General features: G+C 49.0%; 2 protein-coding genes across 4 annotated transcripts in view; one reads left to right on the forward strand and one right to left on the reverse strand.

Moving 5' to 3' along the window:
- The window catches only part of smurf1 (SMAD specific E3 ubiquitin protein ligase 1), a 13,381-nt gene extending 3,983 nt beyond the window's left edge, over positions 1-9,398 (reverse strand). For 2 of the 3 annotated variants that reach the window (XM_083677748.1, XM_083677747.1), the window contains exons 1-13: positions 9,155-9,398; positions 5,120-5,158; positions 4,921-5,029; positions 4,213-4,346; positions 4,017-4,082; positions 3,845-3,920; positions 3,261-3,472; positions 3,087-3,171; positions 1,848-1,994; positions 1,286-1,505; positions 891-994; positions 620-734; positions 1-54 (exon numbers count right to left, since the gene is read on the reverse strand). The exon at positions 1-54 is cut by the window's left edge and continues 125 nt beyond it. In XM_083677748.1, the coding sequence (XP_083533874.1) occupies positions 1-54; positions 620-734; positions 891-994; positions 1,286-1,505; positions 1,848-1,994; positions 3,087-3,171; positions 3,261-3,472; positions 3,845-3,920; positions 4,017-4,082; positions 4,213-4,346; positions 4,921-5,029; positions 5,120-5,158; positions 9,155-9,209 (1,416 nt within the window). In that variant the 5' untranslated portion in view covers positions 9,210-9,398. Of the gene's footprint in view, positions 55-619; positions 735-890; positions 995-1,285; positions 1,506-1,847; positions 1,995-3,086; positions 3,172-3,260; positions 3,473-3,844; positions 3,921-4,016; positions 4,083-4,212; positions 4,347-4,920; positions 5,159-9,154 lie in introns of all 3 variants that reach the window. The other variant, XM_083677746.1, reaches the window with a different exon arrangement.
- Positions 9,399-12,380: 2,982 nt separating this feature from the next.
- LOC310809520 (myosin-16-like) overlaps positions 12,381-12,500 on the forward strand; it is a gene marked incomplete at its 5' end in the record, with an annotated part of 17,327 nt that continues 17,207 nt past the window's right edge. Inside the window, 1 exon segment of the mRNA XM_083676811.1 lies at positions 12,381-12,500. This exon segment is cut by the window's right edge and continues 87 nt beyond it. Coding sequence (XP_083532937.1) covers positions 12,381-12,500 — 120 coding nt within the window.

A 12,500-nucleotide genomic window follows, 5' to 3' on the forward strand; every position in this document is an offset into this window, starting at 1 on the left:
GAACACTGCCAAGCCCATCACACGGCCTACAAAGTGGAAGTACGACAGGTGGTCCTGGGGGGGGAGGAGAACACACACATGTAACACACACATGTAATCATGTCTCAATCTGTCTCGTCACAAACTACTAGTGTGTAGGTACTAGCAACATAAACTACTTTTGACACGTGTGTGCATATTTGTTGTGTGTGTGTGTGTATGTATTTGGGTGTGTGTGTGTGTGTGTGTATGTATGTGGTGTATGTATATTTGGTATGTATGTATTTGGGGTGTGTGTATATTTGGTGTGTGTATGTATGTATTTGGTGTGTGTGTGTGTGTGTATTTGCGGTGTGTACGTATGTATTTGGGGTGTGTATGTATGTATTTGGTGTGTGTGTGGGTGTGTGTGTGTATGTATGTATTTGGGGTGTGTAAGTATGTACTTGGTGTGTGTATATCTGGTATGTGTGTGTATGTATGTATTTGGTGTGTGTGTGTATGTATGTATGTATGTACTTGGTGTGTGTGTGTGTGTATGTATGTATTAGGTGTGTGTGTGTGTGTGTATGTATTTGGTGTGTGTGTGTATGTATGCATTTGGGGTACGTGTGTGTGTGTGTGTGTGTGTGTTACTCACAGGGTTGATGGAGGAGTCTGGGTTGATCTGCAGTGTGTAGATGTTGTCTGTAGAGTACTGGAACAGGCCGTAGTATGGGTTCAACATCTCGTGACAGAGCAGGTACAGCCACTCCCTGCAACGATCACAACCACAACCACAACGTTAGGACAACGCTATCACCCAGACCACAACCAAACGCCACCGGGGAGACCGTTTATGAAGGCGCACTCCTGTTTTTCGACACGTTCCCTAAGAGAAGGGAATGCTGAGTCACCTCCGCCAACCTCACCTGGCCACGCCTCCATAGTCCAGCCCCTCCTCTCCTCTGAACTTCACCATCAAACGCTTCTTCAGGTCTTTGGGCCTCATCTTCATAATCTGACGATACGACTCCTATGCAGAAAGACAAAGACATACAGGCATAAGACGACCGGTCTGAGAAGTGGGTGTTTGTGTGTGTGTGTGTGTGTGAATGAGCAGTGCGTGAGTGAGAGTGTGTGTATGTGAGTGAGAGAGAGAGAGAGAGAGTGTGTGTGTGTGTGTGTGTGTGTGTGTATATATGTGTGAATGAGCAGTATGTGTGAGAGAGAGTGTGTGTGTGTGTGTGTGTGTGTGAGAGCCCAAGAGTGAGAGTGAGAGAAAGAGTGTGTGTGTCTGTGTATTTAATTGTGTGTGTGTGCGTACCTCAAAGATCTCTTCTCGGGACACCTCTATGCGACAGTGGCCTGCCTGGGGTTGTTGTAGAGACAGCTCGTGCCTCAGCAGCTTCAGCTTGTGCACCAGGTCCCTCTCGTAACGCACAGCGACCTCCCCCTCTCCTCCCCCGCCTCCCCCCTCCTCACCCCCCACCTCCATCTGACCGCCCGGGAGCGCCTGGGACGACTCCTTCACCTGGGAGTGCTGACTGGAAGGGGGGGAGGAGAGAGAGAGAGAGAGAGAGAGAGAAAGAGGGGGAGAGAAAAAGAGAGAGAGAGAGAGAGAGAAAGACACATAGAATACACACAGAAAGCATTAATGTAGGGAAACCATGTGGGAGTATCAGATTCAGTGTGTCCTTTAAAAGCGACTGTAACCGCAGATACATTCAACACAATCCATCCACATTAACATCATGGGACTTGATTACTGTTAGTGGATCATGTTCAGATTTATGTCACAACTCACTGTTACTGTTAAGTGGGAGAAACAGCGACGGATTATTGGGTTTGTTAAGTGAGTGTGTGTGTGTGTGTGTGTGTGTGTGTACCTGATGATGGTGTGTAGGCGGGGGTCTGTAAACTGCGTGGTTCGGTTGTTGTGGTCCACAAAGTAGATCCGGCCGGAGACGGTGCTTCGGACCTCCCAGCCCACGGGCAACGGACCCAACTCCTCACAGCTCACGCTGGTCAGGTCCCTAAACCAATCACAATCCACCTTGCTGAGCCTCGCACCAATCCAAATCCACCTCCCTGGGGCCATTACACAATCCACCTAACTGAGCTCTGAACCAATCACTTTCACTTTCACTCGGCCTTCCACCAACCAGCTGAGAGCATGGACTGTACGTTTGGTGCTGGTGTGTGTCTTTCTCACCCCCTACAGCGTTAGAGGCACCCTACAGGTAACCAAGGGCTACAGCTCTGATCAGGGCGCAAAATGAACCGATGGATGAGAAAATTCACCAGCCACTCGGATTGTTTTGTAAGGCCACAAAAAAAACACATTTGCAGGACTTCTGGAGGTATTGAAAATGACTCCCTGCACAGAACAAACCTCTTGTGTTTAAGTTTCGTGCCTGTCAAAATACCGCAAAATATTTTCAATCTATGTATATGTATATGCCATTTAGCTGACGCTTTTATCCAACGCGACTTACATTGCAGTGAGTGCAGACATTTTTCAGTATATATGGTCCCAGCGGGAATCAAACCCACAACCTAAGCATTGTTAGTGCCATGCTCTACCAACTGAGCCACAGAGGACCTCTCTCACGTGGCCGTGTGTAAGTTGCTATATCATGCTTTTACTGTTATGCTTTATTTTAGGTTGTAACCAGAGACGTTGTTGTCACTGAGAAAGCTCACAGACTCTGGGGTTTGTTTGAAAGTCTGGAGAAGCGTGAGTGAGATGTTACAGTCAGCTGGAGGAGGCAGGAACAGGAAGAGTGTCGTCACAAATGTTGAATCAACGGTGACCAGAATTGCGGATCGCACCAGTTTTGTTTCTCAATCGAAGCATCGTATTCACGAAACCTTTGTTGGCTACCCGCCAACGTGGCTGGCGTAAAATGTACAGATTTACCCGTCAATGTCAAAATCTACAATCAGATCACAGTCCAATGGAAATCAGCAGAGAATTGACTTGTATTATTTAGGTCCTATGGGAGGTCTGAGGGGTGAGTTAGAGGTTATGGGGGTAAGGATTTGTGGTAAGGGGTAGGTTTGCGGGGGGTAAGTACAGTGAGGGGGGGGTGGGGGTTAATGCGTGTGTGTGGGGGTCATTTTACCGTGGTATCCGAGGGTCGTGCCAGGTGCTGACTCCCGTCTGTGTGTGCAGGAAGTACACCTGGCCCTGCACCGTGGTTCGCTGCTCTGTAACACAGAAAAACAGAGGGTTACACACACACACGCACACGCACACACACGCACACACACGCACACACACACTCCCCCTTACTCACCATAGCCCTCCGGTAGGTCAGGCGATTGGTGGCCATGCGATCGGTTCTGGGGTGTGTGGGCGTTGCCTCTAGAGTCTTGGCCTCTGATTCGCTGGGTCTGGAGCCTGCTCTCCTGATTGGGTGAGTCGAGGCGGCAGGTCCCGCCCCCAGCGGCGCCGGTGGGGTCCGAGTAAGGGAGTGGCTCCTCGCTGAAACACCCCTCAAACACAGGCCTAGAAACACAAACATACACACACACATTATACAGTGCATTCGGAAAGTATTCAGACCCCTTAACTTTTTCCACATTTTGTTATGTTACAACCTTATTCTAAAATGGATTAAATTATTTTTTTCCCCTCATCAATCTACACAGAATACCCCATAATGACAAAGCTAAAACAGGTTTTTAGAAATGTTTGCTAATTTATTACAAATAAAAAACTGAAATATCACATTTACAAGTACTCAGACCCTTTGCTATGACACATGAAATTGAGCTCAGGTGCATCCTGTTTCCATTGATCATCCTTGAGATGTTTCTACGACTTGATTGGAGTCCACCTGTGGTAAAGAGAGAGAGAGACAGACAGACAGACACCCACCCTTCATTCTCTAACAGTCCTCTACAGTCCACCACAGGCCCTCCACTGCCGATGCGGTCTCGCGTCTGTAAGCTCACTGAAAAACAAGCAAATAAAACAGTTAGAGAGAGAGAGAGAGAGTGTGTGTGTGTGTGTGTGCACGCGCTATGCTTCATGGTATTTCCAGTCTTACCTACGATCTGTCCCCGTACGGCATCGCTGTCTGACGGGTTGAGCTTACACAGGTCCAGCCGCTGGTCTGGAGGGAGGGAGGGAGGAGAGGGAGAGAGTGTTAGGATTGTACCTTCACAGGAAGGTGTGTGCATTTATTTGACCGAGGTGTCCGATAGTGTTGGATGGATGTGTGTATGTGTGTGTGTGAGACGTACAGCCCGTGTCCTTTAGCCTGCTGATGGCGTTGGAGAGCAGTCGTATGCAGCCCAGAAACCCCGCCCCTTGTCGTTTGTGGATCTTCTTGTGGTTCCACACACTGATGGTGATGGAGTCTGTCTTCCCAATGTACCTGAGAGAAACACACACATATCCTAGTTATATACCTATTCTCTCTCACACACACAACACACACACTGATGGTGATGGAGTCTGTCTTCCCAATGTACCTGAGAGAAACACACACATATCCTAGTTATATACCTATTCTCTCTCACACACACAACACACACACTGATGGTGATGGAGTCTGTCTTCCCAATGTACCTGAGAGAAACACACACATATCCTAGTCATATACCTATTCTCTCTCACACACACACACACTCTCTACACATTCACACACAAATATCATAGTTGTACATATTCATACACACAAAGGGGTCTTCAACTCCAACAGCAGCGCTGCAGTGTGTGTGTGTGTGTGTGTGTGTGTGTGTGTGTGTGTGTGTCTGTCACCCCTGCTCTAACAATCCACAGATCTCTTCCATTTCAATGATGATGAGTGTAATCCGGCGTGTAAGTGCATCTCTGGAGCTGAAGTCTGCGGTCCAGACAGTGCTCTAGACTGAGGTCCTAAGGGTTGTAATGGGGTTTTGGTGGTAGGGCTGTGTTTGTGTGTGCGTGGTTGCGTTGTGGTTACTCACAGGTCGTAGTGCTGGTTCCATTTGGGGTCGAGCGTGCTCTTGACTGTGTCTGTGGAGTGGCACTGACCAGAACCGTCCACGACCACCTTGGCAAACGGGTCCGGCAGCCCTGCGCACACACACACACACAGGGTAAGAAAAAGGAAAAGAGAGAGGGGGGGGGGGGGAGAGAGAGGGGGAGAGAGGTAGAGGTACTCACGGAAGAAGTCTTTCTTTGCGAGGTTCTTGGCACATAATACTGAAAGAGAAAAGAACACAGACACCAATCAGAAACACCCTACCGACAGACCAGGGGAAAAAATTCAAACAATTCCGCAATTCTGGTCACCGTTGAGTCAACATTTGTGACGACACTCCTGCTGCTCCTGCCTCCTCCAGCTGACTGTAACATCTACCTCACACTTCTCCAGACTTTCAAACAAACCCCAGAGTCTATGAGCTTTCTCAGTGACAACAACGTCTCTGGTTACAACCTAAAATAAAGCATAAGAGTAAAACTCAGCTCCACCTGACAGCATGAGACAAAAAAACCTTTCAGGGGAAAATATTTAGCAGTATTTTTGACAGGGCTAGACAGGAGACTTAAAGCCTACAGGAGGCTCGTTCTGTGCAGGGAGTAATTTTCAATGCGTCAGAAGTCATGCTAATGTGTTTTCTGTGACCTTTGCCTTATGATTGGTTAAAAAATATGTGGCTGTTAACAGAATCTGAGTGGCTGGTGAATTTTCTCATCTATTAGACACCTTGGCTTGTTGACCAAAAAGCTAATTTTATACCCCGAGACAGACATACAGGCCCATCGGATCCTCTTGCACAATCAACCTGCACCACAGGGCCTGCCCGTGTGTCGTGTGTCGTGTGTGCTACAGATTCCTCAGTGTGAATGCACTAGGCAGATGTATAGTGTTTCTGAGTGGGCTGGCTGGTTGGTTATTCAAATGTATGGATGCCTGAGGCTGACCGCAGTCTCATACATTATACAGGATCACAATACCACTGTAACACACACACACACACACACACACACACACACACACACACACAGTTGTATCGCAGCTCTGCTCGCACTAAGAGTGGATTCTCCAAAGGATTCAGACCACAAAGCTCATACTGACCTAGACACTGTGTGTGTGTGTGTGTGTGTGTGTGTGTGTGTGTGTGTACTCATTAGAGCGTTTGAGTAGAGGCCAGACAGTCTGGTATGGAGGTATCAGATCAGATCAGGTCAGTGTGAAACCGCCCTGTGGAAAACTCTAATAACATAACAGAGCTAGCACAAGCTCTCATACACGCTCTAATAATAATACCACCAGCTCTCTCTCTCACACACACACTCCCAATACCACAAGTCTGGGGTGTATAGGCCTGAAACTAACTGTTGTGATATGTCCTTGTTTCACTCATTCTTGACGAGAGCACTTACTGCAAGTGGCTCCAGAGGGAGATGACTTCCATGTAAATGACTAAAACGTCATGTTAAAAAATAAATAAATAAAAAAACAGGGAGCGACTGTGCCAATGGTAACATATGGGGACTACGCTACAGTCACTCTGGCTTTTTTCCGCAGCCAAATGATACCAGCGCTGAGATCTACCACACCTTGTTTCATTGGAAACAGATTGAGATCACTATCTGGCGGCCTGGGCGGCGTGAGTAGGAATCTGGCGGAGGGTATCGGTGGCTGAGGACGCCGCGGTGTGTCAACTCTCGCCGCCTCGCTTTCCTGTGATTAATACACCAAGAATGGTCGACAGGATATCCTTCCCTTTTCCCACATCCTCCCCCTCCTCCTCCTCCTTCCCCTGACTAACACATACCACAGCCTATCCTCACAGACCGAGAGAGAGAGAGGGATGGGGAAAGAGAGAGAGAGAGCGAGAGAGAGAGGTAAAGGCAGAGAGTAAAGCCAGAGAGAAAGAGAGAGTGTGCCAGAGAAAGAGAAGAGAAAAAGGCAGAGAGAGAGAGAGGCAGAGAGAGAGAGAGAGAGAGAGAGAGAGAGCTGGGCGTTCTGACTGTGCTTCCCTTCCCAGATGAGTCATTGCGAGGGAAGCCTTTCTTTCTCTCTCCCTCCCTCGCAAGGCAGGGATATCCCTCAACTCTCTCTCCTCTCTCTCTCTCTCTCTCTCTCTTTCCATCTCCCTCTCATTCCTAGATTCCGACGTGACAGCCATTCTTTGTGTGTGTTGAAGGAAACTCTTCACTCTGGGAGGGTCATGGTTGGCAAGCGGGAATAGAGAGGATGAAGCAGACCCCCCCCCCCCCCCATCCCTAGCCTCCTTCCTACCCCCTTGGTGTGCACAGATCAGAGAGGACAGGATGGGAGTAAGAAACATGGCTGAACCACCATTCAATTAAGCCTATTGGAGGAATAGGTGAAGCTTTCCCCTTTCACACACACAGGTCCCCCCTGTGCCCAGACATGTACAAAGCAGAGTAGGACGAGAGCCCAGTCTGAATCAGATAAACAGGCATAATACGAACCACACACCCTAAGGCATCAGTCTAGTTGACTGGCTCAGTCTGATCAATAGTGTCACTTTCTCTCCCTCAGCATCTATCCTGTGTGTGTGTGTGTGTGTGTGTACCTGCCCCGGGCTCAGTGAGAGGATTAGGCGTGTTTTCTGCTCCTTCCTGAGTAAGCAGGACTCCCACTATGATGTCCCCCCCCTCTCTCTCTCTCCTAAGCATCAAGTAGCCTGTTCAGTCTCCTCTATGCAGCGCCAGCCAGGTTTCTGGTGCCCACTGAGGGTACCTGGCACTGATTACACTAGAACTCTGGCACTGGTCACCGTGGCCACAGCCTGGAGCTAACAGGAAACCAGTGAACCCTCGAAAACCAGGCTGGGCACATAAAGACCTGCCAGGACACATAAGAACCTGCCTGGACACACACACACACACACACACACACCTTGAACTGAAGTTGAAGGCCTCTGTTTAAGACACTCACTTTATCAATGTCTCTCTCTCTCTCACACATCTCAAGCCAAACAAACTCACTCAGACTAAACAGACCGCCCGCTCCCATTGGCTCATCACACATTCCTCAGCCAATTAGAATTCCTGTCATACCTGAGGGGGCGGGCACAGTTGGGGGCAATAACCCCCTCTGTGTCCACAAAGAAATGTGCACACACAGATACACTCACACCACATCACAGAACGTCCAGTGAGAATACCAAACAGACGTGTACCTTTGTCATACAAGAAAATGGATCATGTCAGCTCAACATTGTGTCTACCTGCAACATTCAGAGTATAACACAAACACACCAGCAGCATACAATCAATGTTGCACATAGGCCCCTCTCTCACACACACCATTCAGAATGATGAACATGAGCCATCAACTCACACGTAGACAAACAAACAGTGTGTGAACAACAACCACAAAGACACACAATAACACACACCACCACAATAGCCTGCTAATGGGTGAACCAGAGGAGCAGCGGTCAAGGCGTCTGCCCAGCAGCACATTAACATCTGAATAGTGGCCTCTAGCTGGCCAGCATGGCTACAATGGCAGCTACAGTATAAACCATTGTTCCAGCTGTGTGTGTGTGTGTGTGAGAGAGAGAGAATGTGAGTGTCCACCCCCATTCCCCTGGGCCAAGGCAGAAGATAATCTAGACTACCGTGTCAAAAGTACCGACTGATCCGATCGATTGTCGGCTTCTGCTCAACAGTTGCTAAGATAGCCATTACAGCAGCATTGGACATCCGATTCAGGTCAAGCGACTACCTGGCTTGGTTTACCCAGGTAGCTGACGTTATCTGGGGTGATGTTAAAATAACAAAACGATGTAGCAAGCTAGCCCAGCTGACGCTTGCTAGCTTGTTCTCTGAGAGCGACTAACATTCGCCTACAATTGACAAGATTAGCCTAGCAAGGGCGAATGTCATTTTCAATACATTCATAGCTAGATAGCCGAATACAGCCACGTTTAAAGTGATCAGCTTGCTAGTCGCTAGCTAACGTTAGCTGGCTGCCCCGGCCAGTTCAGGAATTGTCTGTCTGCCTTTCCCAACAATAACAGCTAGCTAGCTAGCTTAGCTATGTTTGCAATAGAAAAACCGGATGTTTGGGCAAACAGTGGCACTGTATTCTTCACAGGCGAGCGCCACGAGTTGCCAATACAGCTAGCTAAGCCCCGATCACAGCACTGAATTGTAATTAGACATTTTAATCCCGAGACAACATGCACCGTAAGCGCTTTCAGACCGATTTACCTGTCAGCCGGATTTTGATGCTGGACCCGTTTCTTCGAGTCCCAGGATTCGACATCACTCCGGGAAAAACGATCGCGCAAACTCCCCACTCGGGTCGCCCGAAAACACAATCTGAATACGCAGCCGGAGGATCGTAAACTAGGGTGTTAGAATCTGTTCTTGGTGTTCGTGCTCCTCAGGGGCAAATGTGTATTATTTCCTCGCAAAGTCCCCCGTACCTTCGAAATCTAACAACACAGACGAACATTTTCGGTCTCTCTCAAACACGTCCTGACGTCAGATTCTTACGGCCATACGTGCGCGCATCCGGGAAACGTTCGTGTTCTCGAGAAACCAGGCATTTGAGGTTTAGAAAATGGGGGCAGGTCAGGGCTGAGACAGAAAGACATGTGTGTTTAAAACGGTCAGAGCCCTATTTTCCCCTCCTTCCCCTCCGGTGTATTGCACTGCCAGGTGTGCTAGGAAACTATTGCTGCTGTTGATCAGATAAGACTTTCAGGCCGGTTGGGGGTGGAGATGTAGTAATGGTAACACATAAATGGTAACACACACTTTCTTGGGGCAGAGTTCGGGGGAGTGGGGGTGAGGTTAGTGGATGGGGAGTGAGAAGTGGAGGGTTAATGTGGGGTTATGAGGGTTGAAGGAGGGAGAGTGAACGGTTGGCTGGTAAGGGTTAAAGGAGAGGTTTAGGGTCACTGTAGGTTGAATGGATTTGGCTGGGGATCTTCAGCTGCGTGAGGGTTAGCAGAATTAGCTGTGTGAAACAAAGGAGCCTCTCATCATGCTGTTTACAGGACAAAGTAATCCACATAAGCAGTAAAACGGGTTGCTGGTTGGTTACCACAATGCTAACTCCACACACACACACACAACATGCGCTTGGGCACACACACACACACACACACACGACACGTGCCTGGGCGCACACACACACGACATTGCCTTGGACACACACACACACACACACATGACATGCGTCTGAGCACACACACATACGCCCGTTTGTGGCACGCACACACACACACATGCTACCTCCACTCACACACACAAACAGACACACACACGTACAGGCACATATGGGGAGAGAGAGAAAGTACAAATCTCTCTTTCCGTCTTATAGACCTGTGTGTGTGTGTGTGTGTGTGTGTTTGGGTGTTTGCTTAGCTATGTCAACGGCCCACAGGTGGCATTGGTAACACCAACGTCAGTTTTGTCCCCCAGGAACTGATCCCCCAATGCACCCCCCCCCCCCCAACATACACACATACACACACATACACACACACACTCCAGATTTAGCATTCCCCTGCCAAACTGCCAAGTATGGCTGTTGGGGTGTGTGTGTGGTGAGCTTGTGATTCTCAGAGGTGTGTGTGTTTCTCAAAATGCCGTTGCCCCCCTGGGACCAGCTGAGTGTGTTCGAAGCTACTTCGAGCGCTCCCATCAAAAAGATAAACATAGTAATACCTCTGGGTCCACACACACGCACACGCACACACACACACACTGTAAAGGGCAGTTAAGGATGTGTCCTTAGGCACCTTTAGTTAGGAGGCAAGTCCAACCATTGAACTCTTGCATCCCTCTTATTAGATAGAGGTACTAGGTAAAGTAGGTAGGTAGATAAAGGAGAGGAAGAGAGAGGGAGAGAGAGAAAGAGGGAGAGAGAGAGGTTGAGATAGAATGAGGAACGAGGGGAAGATGAGATGAGATGAACAGAAAGAGTGGAAGATTGATTCTTACCATTAGCTTTCTCCTGTTTGTCATCAGCAGTGTCTGTCTGCCCCAATTAGCGGACAAGGGGGAACAGCTGCCCCAGCTCATTGGGACCAGCAGAGTCCAACCCCAGCCCTGCCTCAGACCCGAGGGACTAGAACCCAGTGCCAGCCCCAGCCCCAGCCCCAGAAACGAGCCCCAGCCCCAGCCCCAGTCCCAGCCCCAAAACCCAGCCCCAGAACCCAGCCCCAGCCCCTGTCTGTCCTCCTGTCCCTATCCCACTGGGCTGGTTGGACCATGGGTGTGACCGATGGTGGGTCTAACCGTGGGTTGAGCTCCATAAGTGAGATTGTCATCGCTTTAAGACTAAGTCTGCTCTTCCAGTGAATGTGAAACATTCCAGTCTTTTATGATTAGAGTTATTATATGATGATTGGTCTACCAGGCCAGTGAGGGGTTAAACAGCAGAGAGACAGATGAGAGCTCTCCTATGAGGGAAGTCTGAATGTGCTAATGGTTTTACTTTGGGTGGTTTACTCATTCTAACCCCACAGAGAGAGGGATGGGAGCAGAGGGATGGACGGATGGAGATATGGAAGCAGAGGGATGGTTAAAGAAGAGTGATTGAGTGATGTAAGCGGAGGGATGGAGGGACGGAGGGACGGAGGGATGGTTTTCCAGCTGGGCAGCCCTAAAAGGTTACAGTGGGAATGTAGAATTCCCAGCCCAATGTCTGTCAGCGCTCCGGACAGCGCTCCAGGCCGTGTGCGGCGATCAGAGTTAACGGGGCCTCTGGGTAATGGCTGTTTTAAGAGTTATGCCCAAATCAGGAAGGAGAGGTGCTGGTATATAAGCCTGCTCAGAGCACACACACGCATACCCACCCTACCTCTGCCTCCTGCTCCGGTGAGTACAGGACACACACACGCACACACGCACACACGCGCACACACACACGCACACGCACACACGCACATGCACACACACACACACACACAGGCATAGAGAGAGAGAGAGAAAGTAAGGAATCTCTCTTTCTGTCTTATAGACCTATGTCTAACACAGACACACACACAGACACACACACACCCATACTCCTGAGCCTACTGTATGTCTTTGATTTGTGTAACCTAAATGATTTGATGAGATTTCTTACCAGCATCCTGTCTACCAGTTAATATTGTATTTACTCATTTCGTGCCAAGGGTGAATAAAGTCGCCCAAATTGTCCAAGTGACTTTATTCACCAAAAATGCATAAATGATGATGCTTCATTTTGCAGCCAATCAAAGTATTAGGTACTAGGTAAATATCACATCAATACAACACTTGGCACTGAGTGTTCCGGAATTCTTTGGCAGTTAGTGAGTTAATCAACTTGTTGTGTTTGTGTGTGTGTGTGTGTCTCCTCTTGTCCAGCCTCTCTACAGCAGCCAGTGCCTGAGCGTGTGTATCGGGTCGGTGAGTGCGTGTGTGTGTGTCGGTCGTAGCAGTAGCAGCCGCAGCAGCCATGCCGGTGTATAAAGGTGAGTGTGGGGACGATGTGGACCCCATGCCGTTCCTGGCCCCCACGGAGAAGGAGAAGCTGGAGGCCATGGCCAAACCCTACGACATCAAACGCTCCTGCTGG

This window comes from Argentina silus, assembly GCF_951799395.1.
Source record: "Argentina silus genome assembly, chromosome: 9".
NCBI lineage: Eukaryota > Metazoa > Chordata > Actinopteri > Argentiniformes > Argentinidae > Argentina > Argentina silus.